Source organism: Candida margitis (genome assembly GCF_024628925.1).
Source record: "Candida margitis strain CBS 14175 chromosome Unknown scaffold1, whole genome shotgun sequence".
Classification (NCBI taxonomy): Eukaryota; Fungi; Ascomycota; class Pichiomycetes; order Serinales; family Debaryomycetaceae; genus Lodderomyces; species Lodderomyces margitis.
The window spans coordinates 462,792-484,035 of NW_026261901.1; the positions used below are offsets into that span (position 1 = coordinate 462,792).

General features: G+C 39.8%; 9 protein-coding genes across 9 annotated transcripts; 5 read left to right on the plus strand and 4 right to left on the minus strand. All coding sequences in view use genetic code 12, as the record gives it.

Moving 5' to 3' along the window:
- Positions 1–593: 593 nt before the first annotated feature.
- On the plus strand, positions 594–2,219 carry THI20 (trifunctional hydroxymethylpyrimidine kinase/phosphomethylpyrimidine kinase/thiaminase; the record flags this gene model as incomplete). The annotated part of the gene is made up of 1 exon (XM_051817154.1): positions 594–2,219. The coding sequence occupies one exon, from the start codon at positions 594–596 to the stop codon at positions 2,217–2,219; it is 1,626 nt and encodes a 541-aa protein (XP_051669603.1).
- A 157-nt stretch (positions 2,220–2,376) lies between these two features.
- Positions 2,377–6,672, plus strand: PAN1 (Pan1p; the record flags this gene model as incomplete). Its single annotated transcript, XM_051817155.1, has 1 exon — positions 2,377–6,672. The coding sequence occupies one exon, from the start codon at positions 2,377–2,379 to the stop codon at positions 6,670–6,672; it is 4,296 nt and encodes a 1,431-aa protein (XP_051669604.1).
- Positions 6,673–7,350: 678 nt separating this feature from the next.
- Positions 7,351–9,189, plus strand: BMT8 (Bmt8p; the record flags this gene model as incomplete). Its single annotated transcript, XM_051817156.1, has 1 exon — positions 7,351–9,189. One exon carries the CDS (start codon positions 7,351–7,353, stop codon positions 9,187–9,189), a length of 1,839 nt encoding a protein of 612 aa, XP_051669605.1.
- Positions 9,190–9,271: 82 nt separating this feature from the next.
- CANMA_004840 (AMP deaminase) lies at positions 9,272–11,530 on the minus strand (the record flags this gene model as incomplete). The annotated part of the gene is made up of 1 exon (XM_051817157.1): positions 9,272–11,530. One exon carries the CDS (start codon positions 11,528–11,530, stop codon positions 9,272–9,274), a length of 2,259 nt encoding a protein of 752 aa, XP_051669606.1.
- Positions 11,531–11,862: 332 nt separating this feature from the next.
- On the minus strand, positions 11,863–13,452 carry PGA17 (Pga17p; the record flags this gene model as incomplete). The annotated part of the gene is made up of 1 exon (XM_051817158.1): positions 11,863–13,452. The coding sequence occupies one exon, from the start codon at positions 13,450–13,452 to the stop codon at positions 11,863–11,865; it is 1,590 nt and encodes a 529-aa protein (XP_051669607.1).
- Positions 13,453–14,478: 1,026 nt separating this feature from the next.
- On the minus strand, positions 14,479–16,221 carry CANMA_004842 (uncharacterized protein; the record flags this gene model as incomplete). Its single annotated transcript, XM_051817159.1, has 1 exon — positions 14,479–16,221. The coding sequence occupies one exon, from the start codon at positions 16,219–16,221 to the stop codon at positions 14,479–14,481; it is 1,743 nt and encodes a 580-aa protein (XP_051669608.1).
- Positions 16,222–16,419: 198 nt separating this feature from the next.
- Positions 16,420–17,595, minus strand: HOG1 (mitogen-activated protein kinase; the record flags this gene model as incomplete). The annotated part of the gene is made up of 1 exon (XM_051817161.1): positions 16,420–17,595. One exon carries the CDS (start codon positions 17,593–17,595, stop codon positions 16,420–16,422), a length of 1,176 nt encoding a protein of 391 aa, XP_051669609.1.
- Positions 17,596–18,774: 1,179 nt separating this feature from the next.
- On the plus strand, positions 18,775–20,082 carry AVT7 (Avt7p; the record flags this gene model as incomplete). Its single annotated transcript, XM_051817162.1, has 1 exon — positions 18,775–20,082. One exon carries the CDS (start codon positions 18,775–18,777, stop codon positions 20,080–20,082), a length of 1,308 nt encoding a protein of 435 aa, XP_051669610.1.
- A 169-nt stretch (positions 20,083–20,251) lies between these two features.
- On the plus strand, positions 20,252–20,992 carry CANMA_004845 (uncharacterized protein; the record flags this gene model as incomplete). The annotated part of the gene is made up of 1 exon (XM_051817163.1): positions 20,252–20,992. One exon carries the CDS (start codon positions 20,252–20,254, stop codon positions 20,990–20,992), a length of 741 nt encoding a protein of 246 aa, XP_051669611.1.
- Positions 20,993–21,244: the final 252 nt, after the last annotated feature.

Sequence of the window (21,244 nt, forward strand, 5' to 3'; positions counted from 1 at the left end):
CTTTAGTTGACCAATCTGTTGTAATACACTAATGAGAAGTCTATAGCTGCTTAACCTGAGAGCCGGTGCTTCATACGACAGATTTCTTATCTCAAAAAAAAAGAGGGGGTTGAACAGAACTACATATTCACAGTATTAATAGTCGTTACGAATCACCTTCCGCATTCACCTTGTTTTAATAGCACCGCGATTCAAGCTTGTTGGCTTCGGTTTCAAGCAGTGTTGCTCATATAGGCCCGTACTGTACCTTTAGCCCCCTTCTTTTCAAAGGGTGGCGTGCTGTCGCCATTGGTTAATTAGTCATATATGACAGCAAACGCAAAGAATAAACTTACATGAGATTTTAGCTACCTTTGCTATTAATACTGTGGTAGCTATGTGTGCCAAAAGTTTAGTTCCCTGCCAAGTCTTCAACAGTAAAAGAGCCGAAAGTCATTTTCCTCAACTATTTCCTATACCGCCCTGTAAGCGCATATTTTTTTGACATCGGGTTTTCCATACGCGCCTCCAACATCAGCCTATTATTCGTGAATTGTGCTTAAAATCTTTCACGAAAAATATGATAACCAACCAATGGTTAAGAAGTGTTGTCAATGAAAACAGAGTACATCAAGATAAACAAGCCTGAAGCCAAAGATGTTGCATTACCGGTGGTAATGACAATTGCTGGAAGTGATAACTCGGGAGGAGCAGGAGTTGAAGCCGATTTGAAAACTTTTAGTGCATTTGGAGTTTACGGAACCACCTGTATCGCAGCATTGACTGCTCAAAATACAAAAGGTGTCGTATCGTTCGAAAAGACTTCGCAAAAGCTAATCGCTCAAATCTTGAAGGCCAATTTGGAAGACTTCTATGGGTATGAGAATGCACCTTTGAAAGTGGTGAAGACGGGGATGTTAACTAAAGAAGCAATTGAGGAGATATCGAAAGCCAATATCAAAGTGAAGTTTGTTATTGACCCAGTAATGGTGAGTACATCTGGTAGTAAGTTGTTCGATTTGGATGGAATCAAGTACTGCGTTGACCATTTAATGAAAGATTCGTATTTAATCACTCCAAACTTGCCCGAGGCTAAAGCATTATACGGATTGTTTAACAATCCTGTTGAAATCACTACTATGGAAGAGTTCAAAAAATTTGTTGTTGAACTACTGGGCTATCTCAAATGCAAAAACTTGTTGGTGAAAGGGGGCCATATCCCCTTTGATAAGGAAGGTAATGTATCCCAAAATGGTTCCCACGTCATGGACATTTTGTACGAGACGGAGTCCCAATCGTTGACTATTTTCAATTCAGTGTACATCAGCTCTGAAAATACACACGGTACAGGATGCACTTTAGCTTCTGCAATTGCAGCAAATGTAGCCAAGGACAGAAATCTCACCGATGCAATTGCCATTGCCATTGATTTTATTCACAGTGGCATGTTGCAAATGACGAAATTGGGCCACGGAAATGGTCCATTAAACCATAATGTAATCCCACGTACTCAGATTACTCGCTTTATTGCGGAAGATGGCAACGATGTTTTGAAATTTGATGAAAATAGTGATTTTGTTGACTACTTGACGTCACACCCAAAAGTAAAACAAACTTGGCAGAGGTACACCGAGCATCCATTTGTTAAGAAGTTAGCTGAGAATACTCTTCCATTTGAGAGTTTCTTTTACTACTTGAAACAGGACTACCATTATCTCATCATATACGCCAGAATGCATGGTCTATTGGCGTCAAAGGCCCCTACTTACCAACAGACACATGCAGCTGCAACAATAATCGGAGAAGTTATTACCGAAATTGAGCATCACAAGAAAAGGCTCAAGGCATACAATGTCGATTATGAAAGAGATATTCAAGACTTGAAGCCGGGCAAAGCTTGTGTAGAATACTGTGACTACTTGCTTGCCGCGGGGGAAACAGAGGACTACTTGGGAATCAAAGTAGCTTTGGCTCCTTGTTTACATGGGTATGCTGAAGCAGGTGCTTATGGCAAAAAATTGAGAGAGGAAAATCCGGTTGAGATACCTGATGTTTACAAAGATTGGTTGAATGTATATGCTTCGGACTGGTACTCAAAAGCTGACAAAGAAGGAAGATTGGCTCTTAATGCACTAGTTGCGGATGGCATAACTAAATCACGTGCAGAAGAGTTGGTAGATATATTCAATACAGTATCCCAATTGGAGATTAACTTTTGGAATGAAGTATTGGATATTTAGATTTAATAATAGAGTGCGAAATTTAAATAGGAGTTTCTAAATGTGCTACAGATGTAAACTTGGCGCAAAGAAATTGAACAAAAATAAATTTCGGTAGAAAAGAAAAAAAAAAGATATTATTGTTGAACGTCTACTTCCCCCTCCCCCCACCACCAGTATGTTCAATTCATTTCAGAACACAGGGTATAACCCAAACTATGGTGTGCCCAATCAGCAACAACAACAACAACCGCTATACACCCAGCCAACTGGTTTTGCACAACCTAACTTGTATTCATCAAACCTTTCTTCAGGCTATGTTCAAACGCAACCAACAGGATTCCAAGGTGCCCCCACTGTTGTGGAAAACCACGATTTGAAAATCCCCCCCTTCCGTTTGTCTTTTATTACTGTTGATGACCAAAAGAAGTTTGAGCATCTTTTCAGAACTGCGGTTCCTCGAGGAGAACAGGCAATTACTGGAGATACGGCAAGTAACGTATTGATGAGATCCGGTTTGAGTCCAATTACTTTGGCAGAAATCTGGACTTTATCTGACCTTGATAAAACTGGCTCCTTGCTCTTTCCGGAATTTGCATTGAGCTTGCATTTATGCAATATGGCCAAACGTGGTGAACCTCTCCCTGGAGTTCTCCCAGAGAAGTGGCTTAATGAAGTAAAGAGCTTTGTGGATGCAATCAACTTTAGCATTCCTGATGATCCAAACAATATCCTAGCTAACACTCCGTTTGCAAAGAAAGATGACTGGATGTACAATCAGCCATCGGTCAATGCCCAAGCTACCGGATTCAACCAGCCACCAACTACATTTGCCCCTCAAACTACTGGATTTGGTCAACCTGTTAATGCTTTTGCTCCGCAAGCCACTGGGTTCAACCAGCAGTCTCAACCTACGACCTTTAACCAACAACCACAGAACAATTGGATTGCTCCTCAAATTACTGGATACCATCAACAACAACAACCACCGACATCTTTCGGAGGTGGTGGTGGAACCCCAGGCGAGTTTATTCCATTAAAGCCACAACAAACGGCTGGTTTAATTCAAAAGACTGGACCTCTCCAAGCACAGGGCACGGGCTTTAACCAACTTCCTCAGCAACGTACGGGAGGTTTCATTCCTCAAACCACTGGGTTCCAACAACAGAACCAAACTGGGGGTGTTAATCAATTCAACCAACAACCAACTGGAGGACTCAACACTATTGGTTTACAACCGCAAAGAACTGGTCCATTGCAAGCCAATAGAACTGGACCAGTTCCAATGCAGTCTCAGCCAACAGGTCTTCTTCAGCAACAACCCACTGGTGCTTTACAAGCACAACCAACGGGATTCTTGCAACAACAACCAACTGGATACTTGCAAGCACAACCAACTGGAAGACCTGGTGAATGGGGATTTGTCAATATGCCCACAGGCGGATACTCTGGTTTAAACACCATGCACAAGGTGTTCCAACCCAACAATACCAAAACCTTTGAGGATTTGAACACTGCTATGAACAATAATGCCTCCAGCAATGTAACCTGGGCCATCACTAAACAAGAGAAGCAAATTTATGACAACTTATTTCAAGCTTGGGATACAAGCAGAAGGGGATATGTGGACTCCAACGTTGCTTTAAATGTGTTTACCAAATCGGGTTTAAGTCGACAAGACTTGGAATCAATTTGGACTTTAGCCGATACCGATGATTCTGGTAAGCTCAACAAGAATCAATTTGCTGTGGCAATGCATTTGATTTATAGAAGATTGAATGGGTTAGAAATTCCACTTAGATTGCCTCCTGAGTTAATTCCTCCAGCTGAAAGAACATTTAAAGATACCATGGACAATTTGAAAAACTCGTTGAAGAACAATGGGGGTATCAAATCGGCCAAGAATTATAAGCCTCAGACAAAAGTTGATGGCGCAAGATTCAAGAATGATGATGACAATGTTGGTTACGTTTCACGTTCTCGTCATAGAAGTAGAGATGAAGGATCCTTCAATAGCTCTCCCGATAAAAAGAACACTGAGGTCACCATTGAACAGTTGAAGAAATCCATCAAAGAAAAGAAGATCTTGTTGGATGCTTTGGATGCTGAAGATGAAGAAAAGCAGCGTAATGACACTACTGAAATTGACAAATTAAAGAGTCAAATTTTCGATTTACAAACCAAGATTACAAAGGAAGCGCCAAATAATAACAAGAATTTATTGCTTCAGAAATTGAATCACTTGGCAAGGGATAACATTCCAAAGTTGATTTCAAATATTAATAAATTGAACCAAGACATTTCGGAAAAGAGCATTGAATTGGTTAAACTTAAATTGAAGCAAGAAGATCCTTCATGGGATGAGAAGAATGTTGACCTCAACAACATCGCTACTGATAAAGGCAAGTTTGATTTAAAGCAAAAGATGGCTTTACTCACTGGTAAAGGCGGTAGTGGTGGAGGAGCAGACTTCAAGTTCAAGGAGGCTGTTCAAAAATCGAAAGCTGATTTGAAGGGGCAATCGGATATGGTTAAAGATATAGAGTCAGGCATAAAGAGCATGGAGGATGAATGTGCATCAAAGTTAAAGACTTCGGCTAAGATTGAAGTTGGATATGAGAAGTGGGAAAAGGGTTTCGGAATTAGCCAAACGGTTGCTTCATTTGTTAGAGAATTGCAGAGATACCAAGACAATGCAAATGCGAAGGCTCAACCTCAGTCTTTTCCGCAAGCAAAGAAATTCGATGCTTCATCACAGGATCAATCGGCCAGCCCTATTCAAAAGGATGCAGTTGAGTTTCCAGCTACTCAACCAACCGCCAGTTACTCCACGCCTGAAGAAAGAGCTGCATATATCAAAGAACAAGCTGAGAAGAGAATGGCTGCTAGACTTGAGAAGCTTGGAATCAGCCGTAGTAAGAATCATGGGAGGAGATCAACTGAAAAATCCGAATCAGCCTCAGCCCAACCTAAACAGAAGCCAGAAGCTAAAGATGTTCCTCGTGAGACTAATGAGACCATTCATGTGCCACAGCTTACCAAACAAAAGACTGGTGCTGTAGGTGGGTCACAAGTTGATGCTTCCTCTCTGTCTTCCACCCCTTCTAAGTCCACTGAACCAGTGGTGGTGGAAAAGCCAAGAGACAATTTCACCACACCATCTCAGCCAGATATCCCAAAGGAGTCAGTTGTTCCGCAACCAGCTACTAATGAAGTAGCCCAAATTGGCAATTTTAAGACAGAGCCACCAACTGAGCCGAATAAATCTGAAGAAATATTTGTTTCACACTCAGTCAATAGAGAAGTAAGCCAGGCATACAACCAGAATACAGCATCACAAGCACAAGTTCAAAACACCAATGAGACACTGAGAAAATCTGGAGAGCCTGTTTCGCATGAGAATAATTCAGCCATCTCCCAACCTAACTCTGCTATATCTCAACAACCAGAGCTTGAAACTGCTAAGGAGGAAAGCACCAACAACAAGCCACCTTCAGATGACAAGCTCAAGGAAAATGTACAGAACCAAAGCACTGCTATTTCATCCAAACCTCCCAGACATGATAATAACCCATTCTTTAAGAAGCAATTCCAACCAGTTAATAATGAAAAGGCTAGTATGCAAAGAAATGTCCAAAGAGGTATTCTGAATGATAACAGCTGGAGTGATTCTGATGACGAAGAATCAGACGATGATGCACCAAATAGAGCAGGTGCTGCACACTTGGCCAACTTGTTGTTTGGAAACATGGCACCAGCTGCTACTCACTCAGTAGAGCCAGCAACAACTGGAAACCTGGGAAGTAAAGTCGACAGTGTGTCTCAACAACAAGGTGAAGCTGAGTTTGCAGTGACTATACATCAGGAGAATAAAGCCGACAGCGTGTCTCAACTACAAAACGAACCCGAACCAGAAACTACATTACCAGTACCAGGTACGGACAATTTAGAGGCTTCATCAACCAGTTCTAGTGGTGCCGGATGGAATACTGCTGAATCGTCACCATCAAATCAACCAGTATCTGGTGTTCGTGAAACTGAATCAATTCCGCCCATTCCTTCGTCAAACTCTATTCCGCCACCGCCACCGCCACCAGCCGACTCAATTCCGCCCGTGGCTTCCTCAGATTCTATTCCAGAACCATCTTCGAACGGTTTCTCATCTACTGTTCCACCCACCCCAAATGAGTCAGCCCCTCCAGTTCCATCCAGTAACTCAATTCCCCCACCACCACCACCACCACCAGTTCCCTCAAGTGATTCGATCCCACCACCACCACCAGTTCCACCTTTTGGAGCCCCTGCTCCTCCTCCACCACCTGCACCAGCACCTCCAGCTCCACCTGCAAGCGACAGTGGTGCACCATCCACGCCTAATGTTGGGGCCTTGTTGAATCAAATTACTGGTGGTACATCTTTGAAAAGGGTTCAAACTAAAGAATCAACAGGTGCCACTGTTGGAAGAGTTTTATAGATGTATGTTTTCAGAAGTTGAAACTAAGATTTTTACGTATCCTAGCATTACCTGTAGCGCTATTGGGGCCAAGTCTTCTCCGTGAGCGAGTATTTCCAACGGGCAAGAGGATATATTGTTAACCTAAAATAAGACCCAAATTCCGGCAATTGAGTTTCAAAACTAAACTCTTTGCCTTCTTCATGTAAAAAATTCTAGACTTTGGAAGCTGCTCTATACGAGATGTTCCATGGACAAGCTCTTGTTGCTTTGTAACTTTAATATTTCTTAATGTAGTGTTATACTTTAGTCGGCTAATCCTGACAAATTTAGTCAATTGGCTCATTATTACACTTGGGGGGATCTCTTCAAATGAAAGACTTTGTTTCATCCACGTGAAAAAAGGGTTCTAGAACACAACTGTATTTTAATGCAGAGGAAAATTATAAATGGTAAACATTGTAGATTTCGCATTGTTTAAATTTAGATTCCGTAAATAAAATGAGGATCGACAGAGATCCTCCTCAGCCACCAAATACGGCCACAATATAAAAACGTCCTCGGGTTCTTCATCAGGATTCCATTTATATTCAATGTTACAAATTTCCAACCATTAAGCCTCCCGTTTTTAAAAACATGAATAATAATAACGCAATAGTTCTCAAAAGAATGATCAGGAAACCATTGGTTAACTTGCTAATGGTGGGGTTAATCGCACTTCTGTTTTTCCAATTATTCCTCATCCTTAGAGGAAACAATCCTGCCAGAATTATCAAAAATGAAGTAATCATTCCAAAGGACTTGTTCGAAAATGAAAAGGATTTGAGCACCTTTGTAAAACTGAACGAGGATTATTTAAGGTACCATCTCCTGGGGTCAACCGAATTCAACCAAGCTATTGACATTAATCCAGGAAAAGAGGTCCGCCAGCTAAAGTATAAAAAGTATGACTTCACTGCATTCAACTTGGCTGAAAATATAGATTTGGATCTAGAACAATGCAAACGGTTGGGGTTGAATTCGCTGGTAAAGATAAGCAAGGCAACAAACATGAGGACTTCCTTGCACGAAGTAGTACAAAATATCCTCAATGACATAGAATCGGGAGAGAATGATTATTTAGCCGGACTAAGGAAAATTATCCTTCCCGAATTGAGGCTTCAGTTGGATCTTGATGTGGTGGAAAAGTTTTGGTTCCGTTTGGCGGGGAGTTCGATATGGTTAAAAGATTATGGAGTTCATTATATGGTGTCTCGAATAATGTATAGTCCTAAGGGCACGAGGAACTCTCCCATACTTTCATTGGCGTATGCACAATTATATGACGAGAACTGGAATGAGTTGGTGGGCACTAGACTACTACTTCCGAAGGCCCGCAACTCTCCTACTGGTGAGCAGTACATATTAAACTTCCCGCATATCGTTCCCATTCCCTTCTGGCAAGATCCCAAGATAAACGAAGACCAGTATTATGGACCCGAAGATCCAAGATTGATCTTGGTCAAAAATGAGGGAGGATACGATGAACCATTGATTTTGTTCAATTCGTATAATTGCAAGATGGACACCTATGATGACGATGAGGATGAGAAGTTGGTTACATCACAGAGGTGCTACCGCGCCATGTCTCTTTGCTGGCCATGGCAATTTGATAGCGAACGGAAATACAGTAAAACTGCTGAGCTCAAACTTGAAAATTATAGATTGAGAACGCAGAAAAATTGGACGCCATTTACAAGCTACCTTGATCGTCAGGTTGATGGGTACGACTCGCATATTTATTTCGTTTTTAGGTGGGCCAATTTAGATATTTTGAAATGTGATTTACAAGGCGCATGTTCTTATGACTATAGATTTAATATCCTGTTGTCGCCTAAAAACCAGGTTGGTCCATTTAGGGGAGGAACTCAATTGATGAATTTGAATGAATTGGTCACTGTCAAAGAGGACAGAGAAGTATGGGCGGGATTTGCTAGAGCACATATAGATGACTGTGGGTGTGGAAGTTCGATGTATCGGCCAAACTTGGTGGTAATAGTTAAGGAAAGAAAGGACTCTAAAAACTATTACAAGGTGACTCACATATCGTCCTCGTTATCATTTAATATGTATGTTCCAGGGTGGGATTTATTGTACCCCGAAAATTCATGCCTCAGATCTAGTGTTCTTATCCCAAACGGTATCTCACAGTGGATCGCCGATAAGGATTCATCTGGAACAATAGTTGATGATTATTTGACTTTGACCTTGTCAGTAAGTGATTACACTGTGCATAGAGTGAATGTCAAGGGACTTTTAAAAGAGTTGATAAATTGGGGTGTGCTAAATTACGATGTAACTGCGGATCCACACCATGCTAATGACAATCTAGTGTGTGCTTTGCAATCGTCGTTTCAATTCTGTGCAAGATACGGTCTTGAACACCATTTAAAGAAACCAAAAAATTTCGAAAAGGATGCAGATGGAATGATGGTTGATCCTGAAAAAGTAGAGTACTTTAACTATGCACAAAGATATGACCTTCGAGGGGTGCCATAGCTGGACAAACTCTACTTTTGTTTCTATATTTATTGAGCATTGTATAAATAAAACACATTCAGACCTTTTTTTTTTTCAACGTTTAGCTCTCTTGTTCCTTTTTAGACTGTTTGTTTTTCAATTCGTTATAGTATTGTAACAAATGCTGTTCGCTTTTCAAAGTCTCTTCCCTAAAGAGGACCCTAATGTCTGGTACATTTGTCTTTTCTATGTCATTACCATCAACTCCTCCTTTCATGTAGTTTTTACCCAACCAATGCTTTTTGATAGTCGCTTCCCATCCACTTTGCAAACATGAATTTCTTGCCAATTCACACATGTCAACTCCAGATAGCTTGTAGATTTGTGCAGCAACAGAATATTCTTCAATCAATGGTTCCTTCGTATATGAGAATTGAAGCGGATCATCTGTAGATAAAGACACGTTCATTCCTTTTTTGAAAAAGTTGTAAAATGGATTCTTATCATACGTAAGGAATAATGCATTGTTGGACAATGGAGACATGGCAAGACCAATTTGATCAAGGTAATACAAATATTGAATGAATGGGAGTTTTCTCAATAGGATACCATGCGAGATCCCGTAAGAAGTCAAGAAGGCGCTAATCAAATGGTCGGGGTCACCAGCTTCACCACAATGTGGCCTCAAAACAAACGTGTTGAACTTGTTTCTCAATCTCAAGTGATTCAAACTGGCAATGTTCGAATATAAATAGTAAATGTAGTATGAGTAAGGAGGGTTTGAAGTATGGTTCCATTCCATAGCAGAGGGGTATTTGTGTGGCGGCAAAGGTTTGTCTGCCTTTGATTCATCATCGACAGAATCAAACCCAACCACTCTTTGCAAAAATACGTGTAATTTAGGATGCGATTTGGGGTTTCTTGAAACTTCAAACAATGGCTCAAATAAATTCTTGACGATATCTAAGAAGGAGGTAACATTTCCATTCTTTTTGTAGATATCGTACAATCTAGGCACTTGAATGAGCCATCTGACATTGTGACTAAACAATTTATTGTCAATTACCCACGAGGCTACCTTGTCCCATTCATGGATAGATCTACCGTATATCGAAATTCTAAGCTCATTCATTTGATACTTCGAGCTCTCCAAATCCTTCATCACCTGCTTGGTTAGTTCTGCCAAATACCTACCGTCGATGAAGTTGTCAGTTTTCAAAAAAATCTCCCTCAATCTCGATTCTCCAATAGGGTTATATTTCAAGTTGAACTTGTCAAATCTATGGAACGTGTCGGTATGTGCATGCATATCCAAAGTGTCAATCGATAAATCGTATCCCGACAACTTCAACGACTGGAACACTTCAGCTAAGGTTAAAATTTTGCCATCACGGAATATGACTGGTTCGTCTGGCTCGGTCTTGAGCTTATATTTAATGAAACGGAGCAAGTGCTTTTGATTCATGCATGCCGAATGATGAATATGCGTATCGACTTTTCTTACGTTATAAAAATCACGATGTGGGTTTGCTTTCGACTGCTTTGTTTCTTCAAACTCATTCAACAAGTAATACATATTCCATTTAGCCTCGAGATACTGCAACCTTTTGAAAGAAAATGATTTTGTTGGCCCATCGGAAGAAATTTTACCCATAAAGCCTAGGTCACGATAATATTCATGCAAATTCGGTACTTGAACAAGTCTCTCGTTCTTTAAACTGTCAAATACTTCATACACACCTTCGTCATTTAAAACAAAGTAGACATCAGAACCACTCAAGTCAGGTATGTTGCATTTGCTAAATTCAAACTCTTCGTCCTCGTTTGGTGTTGCAACCACTTGGTTGAATTTGTTCTTCGATTTATAAGTCGGTTTAGGGGGTGCTGGGTAGATTTTCCAATCTGGTTGGTTTTTAGGGTTCAACAACTCTGGTATTTGCAATGAGAGCTTCAAATATTTGTGACGAAGATCCAAACATTCCTTCACATCCAGGTAAAACTCGACAATTTCATCGGAGGGAATCTCTTCAGGTAATGCATTTGTTCCAAATATGTAATCATTATTAGATGCTATATTTGGCGCTTGCGATGGTGGTGGATGATGTAAACTATGGGGCATATCAATAACAGATGATCTTCTTCTAAGGTTTGCTCCACCCGGCGAGGACGGATTTGATCCCTGATGCCCATGCAAGGCTTCAAATGTCTTGACTTTCAAATCGTGATCCTTCATGAACCTATCCTGTGATGAGGAGTAGTGTGCTGACTTTATAGATTTCGACAAATCCTCGTCATCACTTTCCGCGTCATAGTTGTGCGAGTAATCACTGCCGTCCGCTTCCTCTTCTTCTGGAAGTGAACTGCACAGAAGGTCCTTCATTTGCTGGTTTAAATTAGATTGGCTTCCCATTGAGTTAGTTTGTTGCTTCGGAGTAGTTCTTGTCGATCTGATAAAGCAGAAAAAAAAATATAAAAATAAAAATAAAATATAAAATGGTTGCTGAAGCACAGACGTCCGAGAGAATCTTTTCCTGAAGAATCCTACTATCAATTCCTACAATCACACACATTTGAGTAAAAACTTCTAAATAAATTAAAAACTATACGTTGTGTATATATCGAAGAGGTATTTATAGAAATGAAAGAAACGAAAATGAATAGAATGAACCCTCAAAAGGAGTGGTCCCCTCTCTCTCCTGCAATGCATGCTCATTATAAAACGAACGCTGACAAACCAATTGCAGCAAAAGCAACACTAACCAAATTCAATGATGCAGGAGACCCAGCATTAGCAGCATCGACAGTAGCAACTGACGAAGCGTTAGCACTAATTGTAGATTGTGAAACAGAACTGATTAAGCTTGAAGTTGCGTCATCTCTAGCCAAAAGATTCTCAGTCATTTCTCTCTTTGAAAGTCCCACGAGCGACCCAAGCTCACTAAGGACTTGACGGACATCTCTGAGAAGAGCAGCCCTCAAATCATCATCGTTAAGTGCTCTTTGAAGGAGATCTGGAAGGATTCCTGAGTTTTGAAGAGCAGTAATCAATGGATTCAGGGTGTCAATTTCAAAAGTTGCTGGGGTAATACTGGCCAAGATGTCTCTGATAATCAATACAACAGACCCTTCAAATTGACTGTTGGTAAGCAAATAACTGATGGTTTCATTAATCAAGTTAGATTGGGCAATTGCTGAGAAAATAGTAGTTAACAAGTCTTCAACACCGCTCCTCTTGGCCAATTCAATGGCCAATTCAACTTCAGCAAAGTCTTCAGCTCTCTTTTGCTTAGCAACAAATTCCAAGACTTCGTCAACAGCATCTCTTTTCTTGGAAGAGCCACCAATAGCAGAAGCTACAGCGGCAAGGGAGCCATAGTTAACAGATGTTTGACCTTGTCCAATTTGTGAAGTTGGAACTGATTGGAAGGCAGGACCAGTAACAGTAGCCAAGTTAATAGAAGATGCTTGACCTTGAGTAGTTCTGCTGGTTGATCTGGTAAGGGAAACAGAGTTAGCACCACCATTAGCAGCAGCAGAAATCAATTGGTTGATTGAGTTAACATCAACACTGCTATAGCTTGAACCTTGAGTGTTTGCTGCTGTAGCACTTCCAGAACCGCCACTATTTCCGCCAAGTGGGTTGGAAACAACCAAAGTTGGCTGAGCTTGACCTCCAGTGTTGCTACCTCCATTTGTGTTTGTTGAAAAGGTAATAGTTGCACTTCCACCGTTCAAGAATTGACTAATGAGGGCACCAAAGTCAATTCCGCTGATAGTATCTTGGATAACCCTAAAGACAAGAGGCAAAGTGTTTTCATTTTCAACCAAGTCAGCAATAATTGTGTATAACAATCCTGAATCCTTCAATGCAACAAATACTGGCTCTGGATCGAGACCACTGTTGATAATACTAACCACAGCTTCATAAGCAAGGTGTCTTGTTTCGTTATTTGAAACAACAAAGCCAATAAGAATAGGGACCAAGTTTGTACGACCAAGGAAGTTCAAAATGTTTTCCAAGTATTGAATGTTGTTGTTTTCAGTTAACAACCCATTAACCCATTCAGCAATTCCGTCAAAATCAATGTCATCAAGGATAGCAGAAATATTGATACTTGAAACAAGATTACCAACAATGTCGGAGATATCTCTCTGCTCCAATTGGTATGCTTGCATGAGACTGTCTCCCATCTCTCTAGTCTCAAGTTTAACTGTCAATTCTTCAGAAGCAGGTGAAATGTATTGTGCCGTCGCAACGGAAGCGATTGACAAGGTCGATGCCAAAATGGTAGAAAACTTCATCTTTGATACCCAGTCTTGTAGCGAATGTGAAATTAATGAAGCTGCAATTCTTTAAAGGAAACAAAAACTAGGGAAAGAAATTTGACCTAAGAAGTTCAAATTGAGACAAGGGCGGGCCCCAAAAGGTATTTATATGAAAACAGTCACATGTGCAGTGTATTTTCGTCTGACAATTTTGTCTCATGTGGCTTAAACAATAGTTGACTCGTAGGCTTTACTCAAGGTGGTAATATCCCTCTCTTTATTTCATATGATTGTGGATGCAAAAAGCATAAAGTAAGATGAAAAATAATTTTATTTCCCAGTTGAGAAAAGAAGTTGAATTTAAGCAATTGTGCATAAATATTATAATCTTACACAAAATTAATCGCATGTATAAAATGTAATAAACCTCTTTTCCTAATTGGGTAATGTTCACATTTTAATAACAAAATGAGAGATTGTTTTACTTTGTTGGTGAAGCTTTTGCAAACTAATATAAACAAAATACAATACCCCAATTTTACGGTCAATCGCTATCCCTCTTTATCCGCACTAGCAATCATTACAGCTGATGAGTTACAATAAGCAGTCATTGTGTGGGTGTTTTTTTAATTGACATCTATCTCCGTTCGTTTATAAACTGGTTTGTTAATTGTGTCAAGTGCTTAAAACCGAGCGTAACTGCAGTCTTTTAGTGAACAAAAGGGTCGATTAATCTTACAAAATAGGAAATGCAAATTTTTTGTGCTTTTTTTTTATTACTTCGAGTCAGAATCTCTCGGAAGTGAAATCTAGAATCAAGGAGCAACAATCTGTCCGAGAGATTTCACTGAAATGAAATAAAAAAAGCTTCAATTGTGTTTGCAACAATCAAAACAGAGAACAAAAGGTGTTAAATTGCAAGATGAAACGTACCATTGTTTGTATAAATTACTCTACACATTGCCCATGTGTGCATGTGTGTGTGTGTGTGTGTGTGTGTGTCGTGCTTTTCTTTTATGATTGCTCCTTCAAAGACGTACAAGGATAAGCGGATTAGTATCATCACTCGTAGGGTGAGCTTATTATGTGAATGGGTACCTTGAAATGTTGAGTGTTTCCAACAGCATCGGATCGTAGAAATGTATTAGACTTGAAAACAAGGTCACTTACACCGACATCTTCTTCGGATAACTTGGCAAGATTTAATTGGAAATTTAACCAATATGTTAAATCCATAAACGACTTGCTCTGGAACTGGGGCGTCAAGAATTTGGGTATGTTGATAAACTGGTCAACTGTACTCTTGGCACCTTTCTGATTATTCAAGATTGTTGCCAAGGTATTGATCTTTATATTTCCCGAAACTTCGTACTTGTTGACGATATTCTTTCCTTCGTCCTTCAAGTGATATGTTTCATGAGCCTCCAAGTACGCAATCAATCCGATAATTTGCGACTCCTTATCATTTAAATTCATTTCAATTTTAAAGTGAATGTCCTCGCCGATATGGTAGTATGGCTTGGATATAGAAATCTTACACACCTCGTCTTCGTTGACTTTCAACTGGTACAGCGTTTTCAAATTTGATGGAAGCTGAGCTGTGTACAAACTCTCATCCGAAATGTGTGTCAGTGCATTTTTTACACTACTCCTCCTTCTCTCAGTTGTTGAGACCTTTGGCATATTGTATACATCTGAGTCAATCAAGTCTGAAAGATCCTTTAAAAAATCAGCTTTTGCCGAGGAATTACTCACTGTGAGCAGGTTCGCAGTCTCATCATCTAGACCCTTTATGGTCCAAGTCTTGTCCAACCCCAATGCCTCTTCAAAATAATACCTCTGTAACACCTTATTAGATACATATCTGTGTGGAACAATGTTGAGTGGGAAGTAAATTGATTTTGCTGGTTCAACAATACTGTTTTCATGCAAACTCATAACAAGTGAGTATCTGATACTGACCCATCCCTGGTCACAGGCTGGACCGGTCAGTCTGGTGTTGTAACTAGGTGGTAACTTCTCATTAACAGGAACACTGAATTTAAACGATTTGGAGGAGTTTTTTGGAATTGTCAAATCGGAGAATAAAAGCGATTGCGGTGTTGTATATATTGGCAAAATGGAATCAGTCATATCTTGCTGCGGAAGCACAGATTTAGTTTTGGGATACGAATCAAATACATTGATTAAATCATGTAGTAATGTTGGATTCACATTGAAAGGCTTTGAGTTGTTCTCGTGGACGAGCAAATCATTGACCCCACCCAAGTAGCCGCCAATGGCCAATTTTGATTCAAGTTGTTGTTTGACAAAGGGAGTATTCTCAACGACAATGTGTGGATCTTTTCCTTTCTCTTCTTCGTCTTCCTTATGCCAGTACTGGTTCAAGTATTCCACATTGTTCCACCACTGTTCATGTCGATTCATGTCTAATGAGGTGGTGTCAATTGGAATCCTATAGTTTAAAACAACGTATCCAAACAACTGTACATGTCCCAAGAATAAGGTAATCAGCTCGTCCTCAGTCAGCGTAACCAACTCTGTCAGTTCCTCGGGGTTTCCCGACAGTCTAAAGAATTTCGGTAGCCATCCTGATTCTTCTTCGTCTGCCTTGGACTTGGCGGTGGTCAATTCAGTTGTATTGACAGTTAGGTCCTTCTTTGAAGTGTTTTCAAATGTCATCTCACAAACCTGATAGCCATTGTCATCTATCTCTAAGTAGCTTAATGAAACTAACAAAGCTCCATGCAACTGTTTCTTGTAAGTCCTATCATTACTCAGATTGGTTTGTTTTTTCAGAGACATGTTTCGACTTCGTTGTAGATCAAGGTGTGTCCCATTTTGTCAACAAAATCGCCGACTTCTGCGCGCGTTTATAGAGGGCAACATTTGTTTTGCACAAAGATCACGTCGTGTAAAGTCATTGTTATATATAAGCTCATTGGAGAAAACTATAATCTACCACCTATATATCAAAAGAAAGAACAAATGGAAGAACAGCCTCTAGGTTTGTTGCTCTTGAGCAAATTGTTGCTGCTGTTGTCTATTTAACTCGTCCAATTTCTCAGTGTTTCCATCCGCATCAGCAACTTGTTGTTGTTGGTAATCGAGTCCACTGCCTCCAACTCCAATACTTTGATGGAAATCTAAAATCTCTCTATACATCATTACCCTCCAATTGTCAACTGGCAAGTCGGCATCATTGAAACTCCAATCGAATTTGGTTTCACATACTGGCTCATCAGTTGGATCATGGTATGGCTCCATGTATGGATGGGTCAAAGCTTCTGCTGCGCTGATCCTCTTCTTAGGGTCAAACACCAACATCTTGGATAACAAGTCAATAGCTTCTGGTTCAACATGGGTGCAAGAAGCAAATCTTTCACTGAATGGAATAGGATCTCTATGAGGCAATGATTGGACAAACCTCAATGTATTTTCTGAACAAATGGTATCAATGACATCAGGTGGAGGGCTTCCTAATAACTCCGTTATGATGGAGAACTGATGTACATGGTCCTTACCCGGGAACAAGGGCTTTCCCTCGATCATCTCGGACAATATACACCCAACGGACCAAATATCCACCTCGGTATCGTACTTTTGCCAAGTCAACATAATTTCTGGTGCACGGTAGTACCTTGTCGAGACATAACCAGTCATCTGCGGGTCTTGAATTCTAGCCAAACCGAAATCGCAAATTTTCAAATCACAATTTTCATTGATCAAAATATTCGAAGGTTTCAAATCACGATGGATCACTCCTGCAGAGTGTATATATTTCATGCCTCTCAATATCTGATACGTAAAATATTGTATAAACTGTTTCTCCAAAGGTCTTGACGTCAATAAGCGGTGTAAATCTGTACCTTGTAACTCATTGACAAAATAAATATCCTCCAATGGCGAAATAAATATATCGTCCAAGGTGATCAAGTTTTCATGTCTCAAGTGTTTCAACAACTTCAACTCTCTATAAGTTCTTTTGGCTAAAACCGAAGTTGAAAAGGGTTTCATGATTTTTTTAACGGCAACATTTTGACCAGTCAATTTGTCAACGGCAGAACAAACCAAACCAAAAGCACCCATACCAACAGGGTTCAAGTCGGTATATCTGTTTGTGATTTCAAACACGGTACCGAAAATTTGAGTTCTCGTGAACTCTCCATCCGACGACATAATAAGTATGTTTATTTATCTGTTGTTTAGAAGGTACTATGTAAGATTCTTCTCTGTAGATAAAAGATAATGATGTTGTCCTGGCAAGCTCTCTTTTTTCGATTCGATATGAGCAAGAACTCTAAAGCGATAGTTTAATGATGATTGATATAAAACACAGACTTTGCTTACTCTATAGAAAGAATGTGCCTAAACAAAAGTGAACCGTTATGGTTTTATTTTTTTCTGTTACTTCTTCTTTCAAAATATATGCGTTGGTGGCTTTCAATTTTTTTTCTTCCTTTTTTTTTTATTTTCCTGTTTTAGTGTTTCCCATTTTCTTGGTGAAAGCTTTGAAAAGAAGGCAAAAGAGGGTTTTAGATGGAGGGATAGTAGCTATGCAAAGCACTTGATTAGTCAATTGTACGGCTCTCACTAAAAGTATAGACGTGCAGGCTACTCCACCACTCAACTTGAAGCTTCGTTTCATCTTTGGTGGAAATCTCGACAAGCTTTTGTGTAATTTTATAGTTGCTATATGCCAAAGTTTGCAACTTTTGGCATTTGTAGGAATATTAAAGTTTTCTAATGCATTTTGGGGTAGTAAGTCAGCAAATTTTGGGTATTCCTTTAATGGCAAGAATTTGAATTTGATTTTTGGGCCGAATTGTGGATCAGTTGAATTTTTCATTTAAAACTAATTTGCATGAAATTTAAGCAGAAACTTCAAGAACATCAAACGAAAGGCCTCCAGCCTTTTACTAACATCAATTGAATTAGCTAAATGCACTTCTTCAGTGATATGTCTTAAATGTTCGGCAGAAAAGCTACACTTCAAACAATGTAATAGCATTATCCACTGCATTGGTAGCGTTTGTTTTTTGTAATTGTGGCGCAATTCAGTGCAAAGTTGCTTCAACGAAAGTTTACATCATGTCAAACCAGAAATAGCATAAGCTGGATGTCGACAGTAAGAGTGCCGTTCTGATTTTCATGAGAGAGAGGAAGAGAGGGTCGGAGACGCAAGTGGGTAAGCGGTATTCCGTTAGTGTGTTATGTCATAGAAGCATTTTCTAAGAAAAGAAATGCGCGCTGTGGGCAATAATTCTTTCGTTTTTGTTTGGTGTCACTTGAAATTTCCCTCATCCATCAGCCAGGCTTCGTTTTTACCCACAAGTAGAACATCGACCAGTTTCAAACATGCCATCTATAGACAATGGAAGTAGCGGTGCATCTAATGTCTCGTCAGCTATCAATTTGGTCAAGACGATAATCGGTGCTGGATTGTTATCTATGCCATTGGCATACGCCACAGATGGAACTATATTTGGAACTTTTATTATTATCGTTGCAGCGGTGACTTCGGGCTTTGGATTGTTTATACAAGCTTACGTATCACGATACACAGTTACTGGCCAAGCTAATTTCTTTGGTTTATGCTCGATTACGTATCCACAGTTGTCGGTTATCTTTGATATAGCTATTGCTATACAATGTTTTGGTTGTGCCATTTCATATTTAGTCCTTATTGGTGATTTGATGCCTACTATTATAACCAACTTGCCTTATATCGAAGAGAAACACTATAGAACGTTTTGGTTATTGGTTTCAGCTGTCTTTACTGTACCTTTATCGTTTGCCAAGAAACTAGATGCGTTGAGGTACACGTCAATTTTGGCTTTAATTGCCATTCTTTACATCTCGTTGCTTGTAGTTAGCCATTTTTTCATCAACGATATTCCTCGTTCAGGTATCATTGAGTATTTCCCATCCAGCATCACGGGCGTGTTTAGCACGTTTTCGATTATCGTGTTTGCTTTCAGTGGTCAACAGAATATGTTTTCAATCATCAATGAAGCAAGAGACAAGTCATTGACCAACTTGACTCGCTTGATCAATTTTGCTATTCTCCTTTCAAGCGTGTTGTTTATCGTGGTTGGGCTCACGGGCTACTTAACTTTTGGATCCAGCGTCAATGGAAATATCATTTTAGGGTATCCTAATGGAGCAGCAACGTGGTTGGGAAGGTTCTGCATTGTTTTCATGGTCCTTTTCTCATTTCCTTTAATGTTTTATCCTGCAAGAATCTCCTTCAACAATATCTATTATTCAGCTAGAAAGGGCTTGGAGGAAAAAACAGAAGAGGCAAACGAGTCGACCCTGTTGCTCCAAGGAAGCACCGGTGGAGATTCAGAAGGACAAACAAACTTGCATGCTGTTCCGTTCAGTCACAAAACGTTTGTCATTCTCACCGTTGTACTTTTAATTACCGCATACACACTTGCCATCACGTTGAAATCGTTTGCCTTTGTTTTGGCCATAGTTGGAGCCACTGGGTCCACCTCAATTTCGTTCATCTTGCCAGGATTGTTTGGTTATAAACTCATTGGATCAGAACTGGACGATCCAAGTACTTTAGAGAGGATTTTTAAGCACTTGTCACTCGGATTGACTATTTGGGGAGTGCTTGTCATGATTGTTTGTTTATATAGCAGTTTAGCATTGTGAGACCCTTATAGAATAGATATTTGGGAATTATCTTTACATGCCCTTGTAACATAGATGAACAGTAACTCTTTGATTGATAATCTTTTGTGTGATGCATTTAGTTCACTGAAAATAAAAAATAATTATATCTCCATCAATATCTTTGGCCACCAATATAATACATCAAAAGATGTCCTGCGAAGACGAGCATCATGGACATGGCGGCCATGGCAATCAAAATCACAATCACAATCACAATCATAATCACGACCACGACCACAGCCATATAGCACCTATCCCTACATCGTCGTCCCAATCACTCAATTCCAAGATTGACACGTTTAAAGTATCAGCATTAAACATGGCTAATCCACCTGATGATCTAGCAAAACTATTCAAGTCTCCAGAAAAGAAGTATGAAATCCACCCGACAATCAAATCAGACTGCGATGAGCAACTTATTATCAATGTCCCTTTCTTGAATGGAAGTGTCAAATTGTACTCCTTAATACTCCGCACCAATGGTAACTCATACTGTCCAAAGACGATCAAACTATTTAAAAATGATAAAATGATTGACTTTGACAACATAGAACTGAAGAAACCAGTGCAAACAGTCACCCACCCCCAGGTTGGCATCGCTGATGACGTCGATGAATCTGAGAACACTGTGGAATCAGACGGTGATTTTGTGGAACATTTTCTTCAAAGGCACAAGTTCACTGGCGTGCAGCAGTTGACTATTTTTATTTCCGATATATACGATGAAAGTGAAGACCAATGCCGTATCCATTCAATTGAATTGAGAGGAGAGTTTACAGAGTTGAATAAGGACCCCGTGATTACCATCTATGAACTGGCTGCCAATCCTGCAGATCATAAAAACTTGACAGCTGTGGAGCACCAGAATAACATCCAATTCGGTAGTTAAGGGGGCGTGGGAGTAGTACACGTTAGAAGAGAATAAATAGGAGAAAATACAATGATGTTTATTTGATGAAAGTTGAGTAGTATGCAATGGACGTCTGTGAACCATAAAGTAAAGTAAACTTCCCTTCCCCCCTCGGTTGAGATTCAACCAATGCATTTTTGCTTTTGCTTTTGTATGTTGTTTTTTTCATTCCAATTTTATCCGGGGCACTCTCGATTCATTTTCCAACCACACTTTTTTTCACTTCTTAAA